The 20527-nt window shown below is 41.3% G+C and overlaps 1 protein-coding gene across 1 annotated transcript; it reads left to right on the top strand.

Annotated features, from left to right (window-relative positions):
* The first annotated feature begins 14400 nt into the window (after window positions 1–14400).
* LOC142490100 (aquaporin-2-like) lies at window positions 14401–18333 on the top strand. Its single transcript, XM_075591899.1, has 4 exons — window positions 14401–14847; window positions 15552–15716; window positions 16168–16248; window positions 17439–18333. The coding sequence occupies exons 1-4, from the start codon at window positions 14485–14487 to the stop codon at window positions 17652–17654; spliced, it is 825 nt and encodes a 274-aa protein (XP_075448014.1). The 5' UTR covers window positions 14401–14484; the 3' UTR covers window positions 17655–18333.
* Window positions 18334–20527: the final 2194 nt, after the last annotated feature.

A 20527-nucleotide genomic window follows, 5' to 3' on the forward strand; every position in this document is an offset into this window, starting at 1 on the left:
CAGCAAGAGGCTACAGGAAGGAGAAGTAGCCTGGAATATTTTGCTGTGTGTTTGCAATTAAGAAAGATTAGTTTTGTTATCCCAGCTTATAAAGTAAGTGTGTCTTTTTACTGTATTTTTGTGTAACATAGTTGTGTATGTTCGCTAGGTGAATAAACGCAATTTATTTTTATCTCTCTGCTTGCTCAATCAACGATCCCTGTAATTAAAAGTCTTAATAAGCTGGGTCTACCGTGACAGTTACCTTACTAGGGACAGTTCAGGCTGCAGCTCCCTGGCAGGGAAGTTGGTCCCTTGCTTTGGTAGACTAGAGTCCCCTGGACACTACATCTGGCACCCCATCCTTCTTAGTACTTAGACTGAAAGTATACCTTCTCTCACTTTCTTTGGCTTGCTTTGCTGTAAAAGCTTGTCCGGTTGAGCACCTCAGCAGTGCCTACAAATGTAACAGGTTTTTCCCAACCCTCTGGGAGATTACTGTATTACACAGTGTCATGTGCTTGGTACATGCTGGTTCACAGAAGCTCTAAGGTTCTGTGGATGGTATTGGGGAAGACAGGACAGCTTTTGGGGTGATAACCGGTTCTCTCTCACTGGTGCCATGCCTCCATCTGTGCTGGAGGCAATCCCTGAAGGAGAACTCTCTGAACTCCCCCTGATTGATTACAGACTCAGGCAGGAGTATATTAAAAAACAGGAACGGCTTTATTGTGTAACTGCACACAGAATACAGTCTTGTACTGATTCTCTGATCTCTTCCTTCCTCCGGATGGTCCCTGGAATCAACCCCCAGGCAAGGGCCTGATAGTCTATCTTAGCTCTTACCTTGCTCCCTGGTGCAGTAGGAGGTATAGTCCTCACTACAACTCCCCTAAGGAAGGGGATGGAAGGTGGCCAGAGCCCTGCGCACACTCTTCCGTGGGACAGTCTCTCTCAGGGGAGAGACAACTGACTAAATTTACACGTGCAGCCCCTGAAATACCCTCAGGAAGGGTCCAAGGTCTGAGCCGAGGATTGGGCAGAACACAGGCCTTGTCCTGCCCCCCCCCCCCCTGTGAGTCAAGGGAGCTGCTCACGGCAGGGGAAAACCCAGATTGGACCTAATACTGCCTGCACTGATACCAGGGCTTATGTTAAGGAGGATAGATTACTGTAGTAGCCAAAAGCAGACATGCTACACAAGTAAAACTGAGTCCTCTACCATTAGTATTGAGAGATGCCAGAAACAATTTTAGAGATTGCATGTCACCATCCCAAATGATGATTATATCATCTATGAACCTGTGCCATAATATGATCTTGTTGAAGGACTCATTGTTATGCCAAATGTATGAGTCCTCCCAACAACCCATAAAGAGTTTTGCATAAACAGGGGCACATTGTGTGCCTATTGCTGTGCCGCACTTCTGTACGTAGAACTCTCCCTCAAACATAAAATAATTGTTTTTGAGAATAAAGTCCACCCCTTGAAGAATAAAGTCTCTTTGTTTGGGGGTAGCAGACCATAGATGTTCAGATACACTTCCGTGGCCTACTTGACTAATTTATGGTTAATGCAGGTGTATAGTGCCTGTACATCACACGTGGCCAAGATGTATAGTGGTTTCCACACAATTTCTTTCATTAATTGCAAGAGATTAATTGTATCCCTAAGATAGGATTGGAGTTGGCTGACCATGGGCTGTAAGAAATGATCGAAGTATTCGGATAGGTTGGTCGAGACTGCCCCAATTGCCGAAATAATTGGGTGACCAGGGGGTGACACTAGTGATTTATGTATCTTCGGTAGATGATACATCACTGGTATGGCAGGGAATTCTATAAATAGGAATTTATATTCTTGTATGGTAATTATTCCTCCTCTTTTGGCCTGGTTGAGTATAGCTCTCAGGCCATCCACAAATGTTGTAGTGTGATCCGTTTTCATTCATTTATAAGTGTTCTCATCTCCTAGGATTCTTTGTGTTTCCATGAAATAAGCTGCCCTGTTCTGAATCACCAAACCTCCCCCTTTGTCAGCTTGTCTAGATATGATCTCCTTGGTGTCAACTAGTTTCTTAACAGTTTTTTTCTCCGCTCTTGACAAGTTTTCCCGTATATGGAGATCTTTCTTGCATAGGGCCAAAAGATTTTTGCTCATACACTGAGTGAAATTCTCAAAGCATTTACCCCTAGAATGTAAAGGGTAAAATTTGGATTTGTTCTTGAGGCCACTGTTACACAGAAAAGTATCTGTGTCCCTGAAGATACCAACAGCTGAGAGGAAAGCTGGTTTACAATAGCATAAGTAAAAATAACAGAAAAGTTGCTCCTTTAGCCACCTATAGTTATTAATGTAACTGCTCTTCATATATCGCCATCATCAGCTACCTGAACAAGCTCCTCGCCCCTACCACATGCAGCACTTATCACCTGAGATCAGACTCCAAAAGACTGTTCATGGTCCCAAGGCTCAACAAAGTATCCGGCCGCTCCTCCTTCTCTTACCGTGCACCCCAAAACTGGAACAACCTACCAGAGACTCTCACATCCACCACCAGTTTAAGTTCTTTCAAATCTAAGGCTGTCTCAAATTTTAATCTGGTCTGTAACTGTTTCATACGCCCATAACATATATTTTCTTTAACTGTGCATGCAATGTCTTGTATATAATGTATACCCTGTTCATTTATGTAACTGTATTTGTAAACATGTATTATTTGTCTTAACTCTGTGCCCAGGACATACTTGAAAACGAGAGGTAACTCTCAATGTATTACTTCCTGGGAAAATATTTTATAAATAAATAAATCTCTTGCTACATAACTGATAACTGGCAGATAAGAAACTCTCCAGTTGTGCTAGGACATATACGCCAACTGTGGGCAGAAGTAAAGATTAATACTGCAATCCATACTGTGCAATATTGTTTTACTTTGTTTTAACAGTGGAATTTTTCTGTGCTACTGTCTTAACACCATCAGTTCCCACCATTAATGAGCGATTCATGAACAAAGTACAGTACTGGCATTTTTTGTTGTTTCAGATGGCCACAGACTGGAAACTGCTGGCAAACCAATCAGTAACAGTGAGCTTATTGGCTCATTGGAAGGTCTGCAGGTGTTTAGCCATCAGAGTCATGTGGTTGGATAAGCCCTGTTTTCAACTTCTACCAAGAAGAACAAATCATCTGGGGGAGGGGGATTTAATTTTTCTGTCTCAACACTCTCAGGCATTCAGAATTACACAATTTAAATTAATTCAAGTTCGATCCATATCCTCTTAATCTGACTCATTTCCTATAGGTAATTAGTCTTTATTGTATATAATGTTACAAACGCCCCTCTTTTGTAGCGCTGACGTCTGTCTGGGCTCTTCACGACAGAGTCTTCTAGGGTTAATCAGAGAAATGACAGGATAATACAAAGCATTACATTGCTTAACTCAGGCTTCTGTCTGCTTTATTTTCATCCCACTAAGGGACTGCAGCTTTAACAGGTATAAGTAGGAGGCACTCAGTCATTAACCTTCAGCGGTTTATGTCATATGTCAGTGGTACAATATTTCACACACTGTCACTTTAAGAAACCAAAGAAATCATAAAAATAAATCCTATACCTTTCAGGGATCTAATTACACAGCAGAATAAGCCTCTCTAACTGTTGCTGGGCCAACTAACCTGGTTCCCCAGATTAAACAATACCCTTTCATTTAGGATCACTTGATGCAGCATAATAAGCACAGTCTTTAGACACAGCAATATACATTTGTTTAACTCTTATTTGTTTGTGGTGGGAACTCGGTCCCAAGTGAGTCGTTTCGGATACCACAACACGTGAAGGGGGAGTCCTCCCCAAACTGGATACAGGGGAGCTGCGATACCCCTAGCCTCCAGGCTCTAGGAGAGAGACTGTAAAAGCAACCCTCTCTGCTCTAAATACCTGTTCTTGTAATTAGGAGAGCAGGTGAGGGAAAAACTAGATCCCCTAATCTCTATCCTGGAGTTTCTATCCCACAGTCTGAGCAACTGTGAAACTGTGGAATGGATCACTTCCATACTAAGTCTGCACTTTCTTCTATAAATTAGACAGAAAGCTGCCCATTATCCTGCGACTATGACACAATAAGTATACACAGAATTGTTAAATCTGACAAATTTGGAGTGAGTATTGCTAATAGATATGTCTTGCTCAATGGAAGAGTCTCTCACTCTATGCAAAATTGTCTTGGCTTTTCCAAAATTGTCAAACTCATTTTTAGCATCGGAGGGCATACAGATTTCATTGTGCTCTATCTCCTTAATCTCTGAATTTTATTTGGAAACTTTTCAAAATGTATAATCAAGGTATTTTTCTGATTGCTACATAGTATTGGCAAGTACATGGCATGTAAGCATAGTGCGGGAATGGCAAGGGGCAGGTTAGGACATAATATTCACAAACAACCCTGAAGAAGGTAAGAATGGGAAAACAGCATTTTCTATTGAATTATTCAGTTCATGTGTTTAGTGGGTAAAGCAACAGATGGTTGAACAAGACAATGGCTGTTGTAATACACAGTTTACCGTACCTATATTGGATTAGCGCTATAAGACATGCTGTTTTTGCAATATTTTCAAAGACCCGTGTTGTAAAGGACTGCAATTAGTGTAGTTGTTAAGTACAGCAGTTATTCTGTTCTGTCTCTTACTTATTTAATAAATAAGACATGTAGAATTCAACTGAGATTTTTTTCTTTCTGGTTTTTTTATAACACACAGATCAACATTTTGATCCCCCAGAGGGATCTTCATCAGGGGGGGGGGAGGGTGTACAGTGCTACCATACCCATGAGAGACTTTATTACCTCTCCCCAGTGCTACTAACAATTGAACCCTGAACCGTTCAGCCATTTTTATTAGTGGTTCCTTCACATCTGATGGATTACTTGTGATCCTGCGCACTCTTAGCATCTGAGCGTAGGGGAGAACATTTCTTTAATGGCTGAGGATGTGACTCCTTGCATCCAGTAGTGTGTTTTTGTCGCTAGGTTTATTGAAGATTCTAGTGCAGAGCACACCATCCTCAATGTACACCACTGTGTCTAAATATGTAATTTCAGTCTTACTGTGACAGGAAGAAAAGTGAATAGTTGATGGAATATTATTCAGATGTTCCATATACTCCTTAAGTTTTTCTTCCCCACATCCCAGATCATGAATATATATCGTCTATGTAGCGGGTATAGTGTTTGATACATTCCACATGAGGGGCATCGTTCAGGAGATGAGTATGTTCATACACATCCATAAAAAGGTTTGTATATGATGGGGCCATATTAGACCCCATTGCCGTTCCCTTTAGTTGTAAATGTGGTCCTGTATGATCAGTAAATCCACTGAGTTTATTTCTGATGGCTTCAATCCCATCCTGGTGTGGTATACTAGTATACAGACTACAAACGTCTAAAGTGACCAGCATGACATTTGTTAAATTCAGTGATGTTTTTTCTAGTTTTCTCAAAAAATCAGTAGTATCTCTAACGTAAGAGAACATGCCCTTCACCAATGGCTGGAAATAGAAATCTACCAAATAGGAGAGGGGATGGCACAATGATCCCCGAGCTGAAATTATAGGTCTCCCAGGCGGTTTGGTCAATGATTTATGCACCTTTGGTATTGTACAGTATACAGGATCGGCATAACCAGATGATCCTGAGTTAGAAAACGGGCTGTATCCTTAGAGATCCAACGGTTGTTCACCCCTAATGAGAACATGGAGTCAATCTCACATTTATAAATTATAGAGGGATCTGAATTAATTTTTTATAATGGTCCTGATTGGTAAATTGGGTCATAATTTCTGCCCTGTAATCAGAGTATGTCATGGCCACTATACCTCCTCCCTTATCTGCAGCCCTGATGATTATTTCTTTGTTGCATTTTAGGGATGTCAGTGCCTGCCGTTCTTCCCTGGTGATGTTATTAAAGCTTGTCTTGTACTTGCATATGATTTTTCCTTTAGTCTCTTTCTCTATGAGACCCATAAAAGTCGATATACTGTGGTTAGTAACCTGTGGATCAAAAGAACTCTTGGCTTTTAATATCCTTCCACAGTCCATTGTAACACAATTACTACCAGTTTCCTCTCTGGGTCTACTGAAAAAGTCCATTAGACGCAATTGTCTGTTCAATTTATACAGGTCAACCTCCCAATCAAATGGGTTTTGTGAATTGGTGGGGACAGTGAATCCTTATCAAGGATAATCAGTTCAAGCAGTATGATGAGATGTTGAAGATCACGGATTCTTCCCTCCGCCCTTGGCCCCTCTCCCGGGTCTGGTCTTTGTTTGCCTTGGCAGGAACCTTTGATTTCCTCCCGCCCATCCTGGTCTTTCCCCAATGTTGCTGTCGGGCAATGGGGGTTTCTGTTGTCCTGCTGGGCGTTGTCCTAAAAAAGAATCTGCAGAGCTATTATCCTGGGAATCCGATAGATCCGTGTCACTCGTATTATAGTTGGTCCCTCCAACCGCTGCTTTCCTTGAATGTGAATAGTTTATTCGGGATCCTGGCCGTTCGTGTGGGGTATCATTCAGCCCCAGTAACCATTTATACACATGATGTTCCTTATAATCTGCCGTTACGTGTTTTAATTTACCTCCTTTGTATTTGATCAAACTTGTACGATAAACCTCCACTGCAGTCTGATTGAGGTCCTCATTGAGGCCCTTAGAGATATAGTATTTAATTTATTAATAATTTTTGCCTCCAACTGCAACAACAAACATGTTTTCTAACATTTCTGCTACACTGGGTTATACTGAAGCTGAGATAGCAAAAATAAGATACAGTACACGGAATCCGTGGAGGCAGTGTTTGGACCAGACAAACTGTCTGATGTATATAATGATTTTATTAAACTCAAAAAGAGAGAAGTCGATTTTTATTTACATGCTGTGACACTATCACACTATCATAAGGAGAAACTGCTACCTCGTGGATTGAGGATTAAAAACCAGCCCACTATAGACCGGAGTGATCCTGAATTCTGCCAAAAGTGGATAGCTATTTTAAATAAATGCTCTTTTGACTTAACAATACTTGTTATTGAACAGTCTAGCAAGGACATTGTTAGAATTAAAAAGGAGATTGAAGCAATACAAGACAAGCACGGTCATTTATTTGAAGCTGATACTGACACCAATTGGACAGATAAATTGCAGACTGCAGTGGAGGTTTATCGTGCTAGTTTGATCAAATACAAAAGTGATACATTAAAAATAGTAATGGCAGTGGGTGAAGGGGGAGGCGGGGAGAAGGCATTCGCCACGGCAGCTTCAGGCACATGGTGTGAGGTCCAGTGCTCCCCTCCTGCATTTAGCCGCTGTCGGAGCATGGCGAACATGACAGGGGTATCGCGCATGTTTCCCGGTTCATCTTACCCCTTCTTCTTCTGCTGATGTGAGCGGTGGTCCCCCCGGGCCCCTGGTTCCCGTCCTGGCCCACGTGGGCCGAGCGGAGGGAGGCGGGGAGGTGTCACTCGCCGTGGCGGCTTCGCACAGTGCACATTGTGGGAGGTCAGGTGGTACCACCACTACATACAGCCGGTAGCGAGTCGCAGCGCTCTACATATGTCCCTTCTTCGGAATTCACCTCTTCTGTCCCCAGTTACCCGGCGGCCTGGGTCGGGAGAGAGAAGCGGGGGGGGGGGGCAGCGGGGCCTGGTCCTTAGCAACGCTGTATTAAACCAAAGCGCTCTGTGCATGTCCCTCTTTGGGACTTCACCCTTCTGTCCCCAGTCACCCGGAGGCCCGGGCTGGGCATCGAGAGTGGGGGGAGGCAGCGAGGACGGGTCGCAGCGAGGCAGCTAGGCACCAATACATGAGCATCGGGCGCGGGGGGTAATGCTATGGCAGGCATCTGGAGTCCCACTCTGAGTGAGAATGGTGTGGCGTGACTAAGCTGGCTTCACTCTCCCACCCCCGTTGCAGGGCGGCATGAGAGCACGAGCTGGCCGGATGGGTTGCCGAAGCTGCTACCTTACCATTCACTTAACCGGTTGCTCCCCCCTGGCAGCATAGGCAACAGTGACTGATACATTGCTGCGCAGGGAGGGAAAAGGTTCTCACAGACCAACACACATTACCTTGTTAGCTTTCAAAATACATGACTCAGACCTCTCAATACCTGTTTACATAATGCTTAATAACCTAAAAGATTAAATCAGTTATTCAAGTTGCTTATTATGTTTACCCATATTTTCTAAGGCTAGTGGCTGTCTCTGACAAAGCGCTGGACGTGCAACCTCTTGGGTTGGAGACAGTTCAGACCCGTCGACCATCGCCACCCGGCATTGGCGGGACGTCGTCAACAGCTCCGAAACGCTTCGGTCACCGGGGGAGACCTTTTACCAGAAGGCAGGACAAGACGTTCACTCGGGCGGGGCCCGATTTATGGTTTGCATCACCAGACGGGACGCCGGTGAGTACGACGAAGATGGCAACAAAGAGTGGGGCTTGCCAGTACCCTGCCATCTCAGGTTACAGATACTGAAGCAGCCATTGATGCCGGGGCACAAATGTTTGAAACAGTAATGAGTGGTGTAAGGCAGGCCTTGCCACCCTTGGCGACAATGTTAGCTACACGTCAATTAGGAAACACAGGAGTCTCAAGCGAGGGTCAGGGGGTGGCAGCATCAGAGATAGTCATAGGGCCCCATCGAGGACTAGGAGACACAGCGGGGGGGATAGCAGAGGAGCCCGCGCAGCTCAAATCGACACAGGCAGCATTGACGATACAAAGTAGAGAACACGGGTGCATCCACTTCAATCACAACACTACCTCCTAGTCATGTTTTAGCTGAGAGCGTGGGTACATCCACATCAGCAGCAGCATTAGCTTCAGCTTTGCCTACTCAAATCATAGTTCAGAACACCAGCACAGCCACACCAGCGACAATGTCAGACGTAAAGAAGTTATCGGACGTTGTATATGGGGATCCATATACAACCATTGCCAGGTCATTAGGAGCACATTTGCTGAAAGAATTAAGGGAGAAGATTTGGGCAGGGGATTACGTGGAAATTTTAACATTGCTTCCAGGCTATAGGGAGGCATTGGCAAGGTCAACCAAAAAAGGGGAGGCCAAGAAGGAGGACGTTAAGAGATGTCTTTTTCCATGCACATACCAAAACTAGACACAAGCTTTCGGAATCTTGCCAGGCGTATAGGGGGGAAAAAGAACCACAATTATGTTCAGCACTCTTTAAGTACCAAGACATAATTAGAAACGCATACCAGAAAAACGGGGGGATGGGGGGGTGGACATATGATGAAGAATTCAGACAGGGCATGGAAGCTAACAAGGGAAAGGTATCCTGTAGACCTATTTCTAAAGCATATCTTGGGAGGTGGTGAAATGCCCTTTCACGGGCCGAGGGGTGACGGTGGGGGCACATGGCGATCTAACACTAATGCATACACATCAGGTAGGGGTCATACGCTAAGTAAACAGCCTGACGTATGTTGGGCATTTAACAAGTCCAAATGTAAATACAACTGTCGTTTCCAGCACACCTGCGCCACATGTGAGGGCCAGCATATAGGAACAGAATGCCTAAAGGAAGACACACAGGGATTTAAAGGTGCAGGGTGGAATGACCGAAAGAGTGGTGTTTCCAATAACCGCCGAAGTACTGGCGCTGTGGCTGGCAAAGTGCCCCAATAAGGAGGCAGCCCAGCTATTTATGGCAGGATTTAAGGAGGTCATTTGAAATCAGTCAGGTTAAATGATAATGTAGCAAGGGAGAAAGTGGCAGAGGAAGTTGAATTGGGGATGGTGTGGAGAGGGTCATCGCGAGTCTTTTGGTACGGGCCTAATTTAAGGAGGGTTAAATAGACCGGCCGGTGGTGGCAGTTGGGGGGTAAGTGCTTGTCCTTGCCAGAAGGGGCTCGGGGCTGATTAAGCCAGGGGTAGAAATGAGTGGGCAGAGTCACCGAGACGTAACTTCCGGGTGCCCTTTTGCGATAACAGCAAGCCCAAGGGGGCACGGCAACGGTTGATGGGGCCAGCGGGTCAAGGCCCGGCCTAGTCACTTAACATAGTAAGCAAGTATTCTGGCAGGGACTAGCAGTTACGCTATTATTATATAATAAACAAAGCCGCTGCCTTTTATACCTCCAGACCCAGTCTGTCGTTATTTGTTTGTTTTGTGTGGGTAATGGTAAAAGAGGGAAGGGGGCTTCCTCGCAGCCTCCCTAGTCATGGTCTGCGACTGCAGTTCAATTTTTTAATAGTTTCACCCAACACTGTTCAAATACTGCACAAATGTATATATATCATCTGATGTAAGTGCAGTCTGTAACATGTACACAACACTTTACCCCTGACACACACAGTGATACATGCAGTGACCAGCATACCTGCAGATGGCCACCATAAATTACACACATCATAAACTGTACAATATATTTATTTTAAAAAAAACGATTAAAAAAAAATCTATTTCAGTCTTGACAGAAATATTTCCTCAACATATAATTATTGTAATAAATACATTTAGTCTATCATTACAGGACATCAATCAATGCTGCAGCAAATATTGTGCCATAGAAAGGGAGAAGGTAATGGATGGTGTTGAGACACATCTATTGGTACCTGAGTTGATAATACAATAGACGTCATAGATTATTAACAGGCATTTACCTGTACATGCTTATTTAGAATGACAAATAATGTTTATCAGGTGAGGGAGGGAATAGGGATCAGCAGGGAGAGTAGAGAAACAGGGCTGTAGATTGAAGGAGTGAGGTAGCGTCACAGGTTGACTGACTGTTAATTAACAGATCATTAAAGGGGGGTCTTTCCACAGACCAAAGTGAACAGTAGTGACATTTTTAGGCATTAAATATAGAGGATTGACATCATAAAAAACTGAAATGAATACATGTTATTATTATTATTATTATTATTATTAATAAATGTTTAATGTCTCCATACTAACCTAATGTTTTAAAGTATTTTATGATCTTCATTGAACCTTTTTTTTTGTGAGATGACTGTAAACTGATCTATATAAATTCCATCATTAGCCAAAGAGATAAAGGTTAATAATATTAATTACTCGATAAGTTTAGAATTACACCCATCTGAAGAGTATAGGAACATAAGAAATAAGTGAAAATGTTAATTTAGAGGTGATTCAACTTTCTTACATTGTAGGAGTAACAAACAGCCTAAACATACTAACAATCAACTAGGGGGCTGACTCTACTGTATATGTGCCAATCGGCTGCTTCGGCAGATACAGTATAGGATCAGCCCTGAGAGCAGCAAACCCAGGATTATGTATTCCTGTGTGCCAGTGTTGTATGTTCTCCCACATCTACCTCCTCTCATAGGGTCACCTGTGTGCCTGTAACTGCTTATATGACTTTGTGATTCATAAGACGCACGAAAAATGTTGCATGCAACAGGAAGATTGATGAAAAGTAGCACAACTCAATATTCTACAAACGCCAACTATTACTCCTTATCACTTCTTCCAATATCCATATCTATATCTATCTATAACAGTCTAGAATAGGTTGCTTTCTGTACCAGAACAAAAACAATCAACTGAATATTGAAAATGCCTGATTTATGTATAGTAGTCATTGAAAAAAATGAATAATCCTAGCAAAAGTTCTCTTACAAAAATCCTGTGAGATTGCAGGGGGAACATGCAAAAATAAAGCAATCCTGCATTCTTGCAAATTACCTCCAGTTCACAGTGTGATCATGTTTAGGGATGAGCAAAACTGCCCCACTTTGCTTCTCAAAAGTTAGTGCAAACTTTTTAAGAAATTCCACCAAAGTCGAAGAGTTCAGCAAACTCTTTCTTAACGTTTGCCAGAAACAAATTGCACACATTAATTTTTTTTAAACTCCTTTTCATAGAAAACTCCACCACCTTCCCTGGTTTCACAGAGTGCTGTTAAACCTGAAGAGACGGTGGCTTCACGTCGGAGGGCTCACGAGGGACGCCGCAGGGCTGGGACACTGCTCCAGGACCATGGACAACACCTGAGTTGACGGTGGCGATAAGAGAGTTCACGATGTCGAGCACCATACACCTTTTTGTTTAATGTTTTTTAATATCGCACACATTGTACCAATTACTAGATTTCAATATATAAGAACAGATTACCACGGTCTTGGATTTTCCCATATAAACCTGCCACATTGTGAGTAGGCAACACATAGGAGCCAAGTTTTCTTGCAATTTACAAATGTAATACATCTACACTTAGATATGTTTTTTTGGGGGGGGGTTTGTTCTCTTTTAGGTTGAATTTCTCCTATGCTCCCCCTGGATTCTGAAGAATAAAGTCATAGCAAAGTCAACAAATTTTGTAAATAATTTGATTTTCGAAATTAACTTTGGGTGACTTTTAGCAAATATGGATACAAAGATTGTATCTCTAATTCTAATAAATTGCTGATATTGTATCCCCATGTACTGCTCTGTATGTAATGATAGTACTGTATAACTGAGAAATAGCTGAAGAACAACATCATTACACTTTTGACCTGGAGTTAGTTGACGGATATAAGGTGTGCAAACAAAACCTGTATCAGAGTTACCAATCAAAAGGTCAGATTTCTTTCAAGAGGTTAGCACAGTTTATACAGCATGAACAATTTGATGAATAGCCTCTAGAGCAGGAGTGGCTAACCGGTGGCCCACGGTCCACAATGGCATTTAAAATGATGTAGGAGCTAAAAAAACAAATCGATTAAGGAACAATGTGAAATCCTTAAAAATTAAAAAAAAAAACATGATAAGGGAAATATATATATATATATATATATATATTTATATATATATATATATACATATATATATATATATAAACATATTTGTTGAAAATGAATACAATTTAAATAACTTCTTTAACAATTACACATATAAAATGAACCAAGTCAATTTAAATAATTAAATTGCATTTAAGTTATTCCCCATCTTTGTTTTGTGAGCAGACGTTTTCGGCAACTTAGTTTTAACTTTGTTAAAAAATAAGTGCAGATCTGTACTGAAATCACATTGAGACATTTTAAATTCATATTCTTCTCTATTTTTAATTAAGATTTCAAGTGTATTCTTCTCTTCTCAAGAAAAAAAAAATTAAATATTTTAATGTTGTTGTGATTCTTGGAAAAGAAAATGCACACACTGCGCACCAGGGATCAGTATTAAAAATATAACCATTTTAATATCTGGTCAAATGACCACACACATATTATCCAGTGACAACTGAATGACACAATTACAAAAAATAACAATAAAAAACAATATAAATGAAAACACAATATAACAATTACATAAAATACCAGGACTCTCCCCGACGAGGATACTAAAATGGCACTTGCTTCTATGAAGCCTACACCATGAATCAAATTGATCTAAAAACATTCATATTAGAAGTTCAATGTTCTTCCAATTCCAGGGGGAGCATGGGATGTATTTCAGCAACAGAAAAACATAAAAAAACAGCATCGAAGTGCAGGTGTTTTATCAAAATGGTAATAAGTTGTTATCTTGGCTCATATGTTGTGCCTTCTTACAGTGTATTACCTCCAAATAGAGGTAAATGAGAATTGTAATCAGGTAGTAAAAGGACCTGCTAATGGTCATGCCTTGTTGTGGCTTGCAGTCTTATAACGCTTTGGCCAAAGGGTTTCACTAAATGACCCTTTTCAAGAGAATATATAGGTATTTCACTGTGTATTTTGTCATATTGGATGTTGCAATGAGCTTTTCTGTCTTTTGTTGTATACATTTGGCCTCGCTCAGTGGCACTCCTTTTGACACTTATATACATATATATATTATGTGGTGAGTTTTGGGGTTTCTTGAACTTGCTGGGACTTTGTGGGTTGTGTAGATATTATAATTGTTATATTTTTAATACTGATCCCTGGTGCGCTGTGTTTGCATTTTCTTCTCTTTGACTTTATGAGATCCTGTCCGGGGGTCTTGAATCTCAGGAGCGTTTGGGGAGTTGCTCCAGCGTGCACAGCTGCAAGGGGATCTTTCCCGCTGAATTTATAGGACAGCCCGAGCGCAGATTACTTATTTTTCACTTTTGTTATGATTCTTGTGCAATTGTTGGCGTTATTTTGTTTTGGTTTAGTTATTAATTTAAACCGGATGTAAGGGGCAGTAAGCTAGTGGCCCGCCTACAAATTTGTGCCCATTTATCTGCACGTCTGAAAAAAAGTTTTGTCACCCCTGCTCTAAAGTATTACTGTATATTGCTACCTAGTGCTGCAATGAAGTGGTTATAGGTTTAATTACTACTTGGGAAGGTCAGCCATAGTAAAGGAAATTTTCCATTTGGACTGAATAGCTCAGGACCACACCTCTAAGTGGAATGATTTCCTCCACCCTAAAGAGATATATACCTGCTGTGCAGAAACAGCAGTATAAAGCACATCAAGCAAAAGGTTTTTCTGTAGGCTTAGGCACTACACCTCGGTTAAAACCATGCTGAAAGATATGTGCTCAGGGGCTTCTTTACGGGCCCTACTAGCTGAATTCTTGGGCACACTTTTATTTGTTTTCTTTGGCCTTGGTAGTGCACTACCCTGGCCTTCAGCCCTTCCAAGTGTCCTGCAGATCGCACTTACCTTTGGTCTAGGTATAGGTACAATGGTCCAAATAGTGGGGCACATCAGCGGTGCGCACCTCAATCCTGCAGTGACCATGGCGTTCCTGGTGGGATCACAGATCTCACTCCTGAAAGCTATTTTCTATATCCTGGCTCAGGTGGCGGGAGCTGTGGCCGGAGCTGGGTTACTGTACGAGTTCACTCCATCGAAAGTGCGAGGAACCTTTGGTGTCAACTCGGTGAGTGCCAGGTGGGTGGAGCAGTGGGGGGGGGGGCAGTGCTATATAAAGTACCTGTACTGGTTTTGAGTACTAAAATAAACAAACATTTGAAATAAGGTGGCAAAGTTCGTTACATATAATATCAGTGTATATCAGTATAGTTTGGTATGAATATAATTTGCATGTAGTGGTTAGACTGCAGTAGCACATTTTAATCAGCTACATTTTTAAGTGCAGTTGTAAATATTGTAATGTGCTCTGTCACTGTACAGATATTTAAGCACAATTCACAGGAAATGTGGTACATGCTGTAGTTATGTATTCCCCTTCACTACTGTTAATGGATTAGCAAAATGACCACAGAAAGAGTTAACATATTAATAATATGTAGGTCTATCGATAGAGTAGGCGTTAGTGGAGCTGTAATTTGCATTATGGAAAAGGTTAATGAAACATATCCCGTATCTCTAGATTACCGGGGTACAGTAAAGTGTTTTACAGTACAAAGTATGGACGAATGTAACAGTACTGTGACAGTGATGTAGTTAATAAGAGTTATTTACATTAGATCTTTCAGAAGAAGTTGATGCTATGCAGAGGTTTCTGGTAGTAACATGATTAATACAGTGACCGTCAGGAAATCTTTCAAGTAGGGAGTAGTTTTATGGAGGGATACTCTTTAGGCCTTTCTAGTATTAATTCACACTCTCTTGTAACCGTAGCTCAGTAATGACATCAGTCCTGGACAAGGTGTTGCAGTGGAGCTCTTCCTGACCATGCAGCTGGTTCTGTGCATTTTTGGCACAACTGACGGTCGCCGAACAGACAATGTGGGATCTCCATCGATATCCATCGGACTCTCAGTTGTTCTAGGGCATCTCCTTGGGGTATGTACCACAGTAATATCCAAGTGTAGTCATACTTTGACTGCAGTGAAAGAGCAGGGGAGCTGGCGGTGGGGAAGTTGAGTAATAGCACTAAAATCTTGGGAGGAGAGTAATAGTTATGATGGGGAGGAGCATACTAACCAATTGTCCCTATTTTTCCCATGGGTGAGATCCTAATTTTTAGATAGGAAATATATAATGTTTCTTTTGCTCTGAAAACATTCCTTCTGCCTCAATGAATGTCAGTTAGAAATGTCCTCCATTTTAATCCCCAAATTCCCGGAAAATAGCTATTACATGTTGGCAAGTATGGGTGGGAGCAGAGTAAGAATGCATTGTGTGGGAAACCAGGATTAGAGGGCTGAGTGGGGTGTAACAAAGAAAGAGTACTGTGGGTAGTCAATTACATGCATTTGTCTTTATATAGTACCCTATTTGCTCCCTGTTTTAGATCTACTTCACTGGCTGCTCAATGAATCCTGCACGGTCTTTTGGCCCAGCACTGATCACAGGACAATTCAGCTTTCACTGGGTAAGAAGTTCTAACTGGGAAACATGAAGCCACTGAAGGGTCAGCTTATAGCTTTTCATCTACTGCAATATGGCACTGATGTGTCTTTTGTATTATGTGTCTCTTGTACTTTAAGGCTGTAGTCTTAATGCTGTATACTGCAGCTGTTTTATACATTGAAATGTAGAATTGAGTCTAGTGATAAAAGAGGCACATGAGAGAAACACTATACGCCAGATACACAGAAGTACATTAACTCAGTGATAAGCTGTTATCAAAATATTTAACAACCGTTATTTACCTGAGGTTGCCGCAAGTCCAGAAAGCTAATTATATGCACAAAACATAATGCCCATTGTATATCTCCAATAGCATAAGCTTAGCACCATGTTGGGGGGAGAGAGAGACTATTTTACACTCTCCCCCACCATATTTCAGCGTCTGGATGAAGGTAATGCCACCTTTAGGTATGACCGAACTAATGTCAGGTAAACTCCCTGTATTAACGGTAACGGCCCACTGTGGATAGGCATTGTGAAGGTGAGGCCTCTTTTGGATATCATTTGCACTAACAGCACTTTATTTATCACAATGCCATTTCTGGAATAAAACTACATTTAACTCTGCGTTATTGAGTTATAATGGTGCATGTTAGCAAGTAACACTACGTTATTGAGTTAGAAATATACATGTTAGCACAATGTTAAGTAAATAATGGATCTCTGAGACTCATTTGTCATGATCATAATAAACATATATAACATAACTCTGCACTTGTATGATAATGATTTAGTCTTTTAAGATAAAAAAATGTCAAAAGAAACCTTGTACCCCATGACTCTTAATTAGCCCGAAACATAGAGTATCATTGTGACCAGCAATCGTTTAGAGAACTTTCTCTTAAATCAATGTTGTATTGTTTTGTATTGTTTTTTATATATATATATTACTTTTTGCATTTGATTTGCCTTCAAAATATGCATTTCTTGCTTAATCAAAACGTTAGTGTTGTGTATTTTATTGACACTCCTACTTTTTGCCTTTTCAATAAATGACCATCTTAACATAACATTATAATGTTTGAGATCTAAAGTAAGACCTACTGTATGTCATCTTAGAAGCACATTTACTTTTATACATTATGCCAACTGAATAATGTATATATGAAGAGGCTAGTCAAAAATTAATTTACTTTCCATGTTTATTCACAGGTCTTCTGGGTGGGTCCCATGACTGGTGCAATCTTTGGCTCCCTGATCTATAACTATCTTCTTTTCCCTCTTGAAACAAGTCCACTGGACAGACTGTCCATCCTACAGGGTAACTATGATCCAGAGCATGAGCGTGAGAGAGAGGAACACCGCAAGCAGTCTGTGGAGCTGAATTCTCTTCACAGCTATCCAAAAAACATGGATAAAGTGTGTTAAAGCTGTAAATTGGATCAGCTGTAACATCCCACCCAGTGTCGCTGAGTGTTTATTCATTTATGCAACGCTTTGGAACTCTTCAAATCCTGTTGCCGTGTGATACAAATCTCAGTCAGGCGGGAGCCTGAGTGTGTCTGAATGTGGCCAAATAATGAGCATGTGTTAGTGTCTGTGTGTTTGACCAAATAATGAGCATGTGTTAGTGTCTGTGTGTGTGACCAAATAATGAGCATGTGTTAGTGTCTGTGTGTGTGACCAAATAATGAGCATGTGTTACAGTCTGTGTGTGTGACCAAATAATGAGCATGTGTTAGTGTCTGTATTATTTGGTATAGAAATATAATGAAGTGTTAACTTAAACCTCATATTTTAGTTATGTAACAAAGGTACTGGCAGCTATATAAGAGAGGGCTTGTAGCCATTCATGGCTCAGCCCCATCATACGCAAACCATAAGCAATTACAGACTCCTCATATGAAGGTGCTACAGTGCTGTACATTTAATGTAAATAGTGATATGTGATATGTATCTATCTTTAAAATGTTCCCTTCTACCACCCTATTCAATATGTTGAGAGGAGGGTTAATGCACTAACTCATTTACACTCCCTGGCAGAGTCCTATAGACTTTTGAATGAGTATGACCATACTTTGCAATAAACTACTTATTATCAAATGAACCCCGTTTGTCAGATTGGAACATTGACAGGAGGGATTATCTTGTTTTTGATATTTATTACTGTGTTTCTGTGTTTACTGTTTCTCTAGTGACTTTTGTCGCTTCACATGATGAATGTAAGAAACCCTTGTATAAAGTTTATAACACAAAGGTCTATCAATAAAATATTTACCCGTGTGAATTGAGTGCTTTTTCACTGTATTTTACATCTGTAATTGTTATAAAAAAGCTCTATGACAATGTTGGTCAAAACAAGAAATTAACACTCCATATACGTCAGGTACGTCAGATCTTTACCCGATGAACCAGTGTTTGCCTTTATTAGTTCAATAAAAGTGTTGTGGTAATATTTGATATTAGGCTTGATCAGAGACTAACGCCGGGATTCACTAAGTGCCGAAGCAGGGCACCCTGATCCAGCATTGCCTGCCATTGACTTAAATAGCAATTAACATGGGATCCGGTGTAATACCCCACATCACCCGCTTAATAAATCTCCCCCTTAGGCCCTTATTCAATACTGTGAAGCAGTGCTCTCTGTGTGATGTACTAAGAGGTCTTTAGTAATATGCATTTGAATGGAACTGAACTCTTCTCCAGAAATGGGAAGCGGCTTTCCCTATACAGCATATTAAGTAGGAGCCTTAGAGCAGGGGTGAGCAAACTGGGGGAATTAGATTTTCGGGGGGGGGGGAGAGGGATGCGCCGTTTACAGAGCCCCTGGCTTCCCCAAAGGCATTTAAATAAAATCCCGGGGGACCGTACGAGGTCTCTGTAAGTTCCCTTACCTTGGCTTCTGGCGATGACCCCGCTGCGGAGCTGAGTAAGAGGGGGGGGGGGGGGGCGCGAGCAGGGGTGGAGAGCAGGCAGGGGGGCGCAGACTGAAAAGCTTGCGCACCTCTGCCTTAGAGGGTAACGTATAAAAGGCATATATGTTTTTTTACCTTGCATCTCCTAATGATATTGTAACAAGGTCCTCTAGTTTTCAGCATTTTTGCCCCTGGTGTGTCACTGTGCGATTTCAAGAGTATCCGTAGGAGAAGTTGGGGAAGAAAGACACGATGCACATTCACAGTATGAATCAAATTGTGAAAGAATGTAAGAGTTTGGAAGAGCAAGAAATGGAAATGCATTTAATTGAATCCTATTATATATGTAATGTATGCATGGGACTATGAAATACAGCACTTAGGGTTATAACAGGTAATGGCTGCTATTGAGTAATAAAACACAAAGAAAAGCACATAACTTCTTATAGTGAGGCAAATAATAGTCTGCTTTATGATCAAATAAGTAATGCACTTACAATTAACTCGATACAAATTCCTTATGACAAGCCATTCTTGCCATCCCATACTTCTCTCAGTACTCCATGCTGCAAAAGTCTGTCGTCGTCTGCCGTTCACCCTGTTCGGAATGCTCACTGATGATATCACTCAATGTCACTGTCTAAGCAGGAGGACATGATACGACTGGCGCAAGGATGCTTCCCGATGCTTTTCATGGCAAGATTGGTACTTCATAAGGGAAATGCTGACCTGGTGGCATGCCTATCCTTATATAAAAACACAAAAGACACAGCGCACAACGCTCATAGTGCATTAAAAATATATTAAAATAACCAATCAATAAGGTAAGTAATGTGCGTACATAAAGGAAAATTCAAACAAGCATGTCAGGGATTTATTTACCCATACACCACACAGAACGCCGGATCAGATGTCAACAAGGGTATTTGGAAGCTGTTCCGTGATTTCCCGGTTCCGGATGGGTATGTAGAGAGTCCTTTAAAGTCCCCACTCGCATATGAACACTCCTTACAGTATATGCAGAGGATAAGGATAGCTTATGAATAATAGTTGGCTTTCACATTTAATAGAATATTCCTGTTAGAATTCAGAAATGATGGTTACAGTTTCCATGTTTATCCACTCTGTACCTGATAGAGTGGCCTGTAACGTTGAAACGTTTACAACCTTTCTGCAAATCATCCTCTCTCCTACATATACCTGGAGGTACAGTATACCTGTACGTGGAACGACATGTAGATAATTGCGCTGTGTCCAGCTTCAAATAAAGGTTGGAGCAGTATGTATGGAAGGGCAGTCTACTTAGCTCTAGGAACATGCTACGCCATATCACAGTAGAAATCAAATATTAATGTGGAGCATTTGGAGTTAACGTCAGCCTAGTAA

Source organism: Ascaphus truei, chromosome 3, assembly GCF_040206685.1.
Source record: "Ascaphus truei isolate aAscTru1 chromosome 3, aAscTru1.hap1, whole genome shotgun sequence".
Classification (NCBI taxonomy): domain Eukaryota; kingdom Metazoa; phylum Chordata; class Amphibia; order Anura; family Ascaphidae; genus Ascaphus; species Ascaphus truei.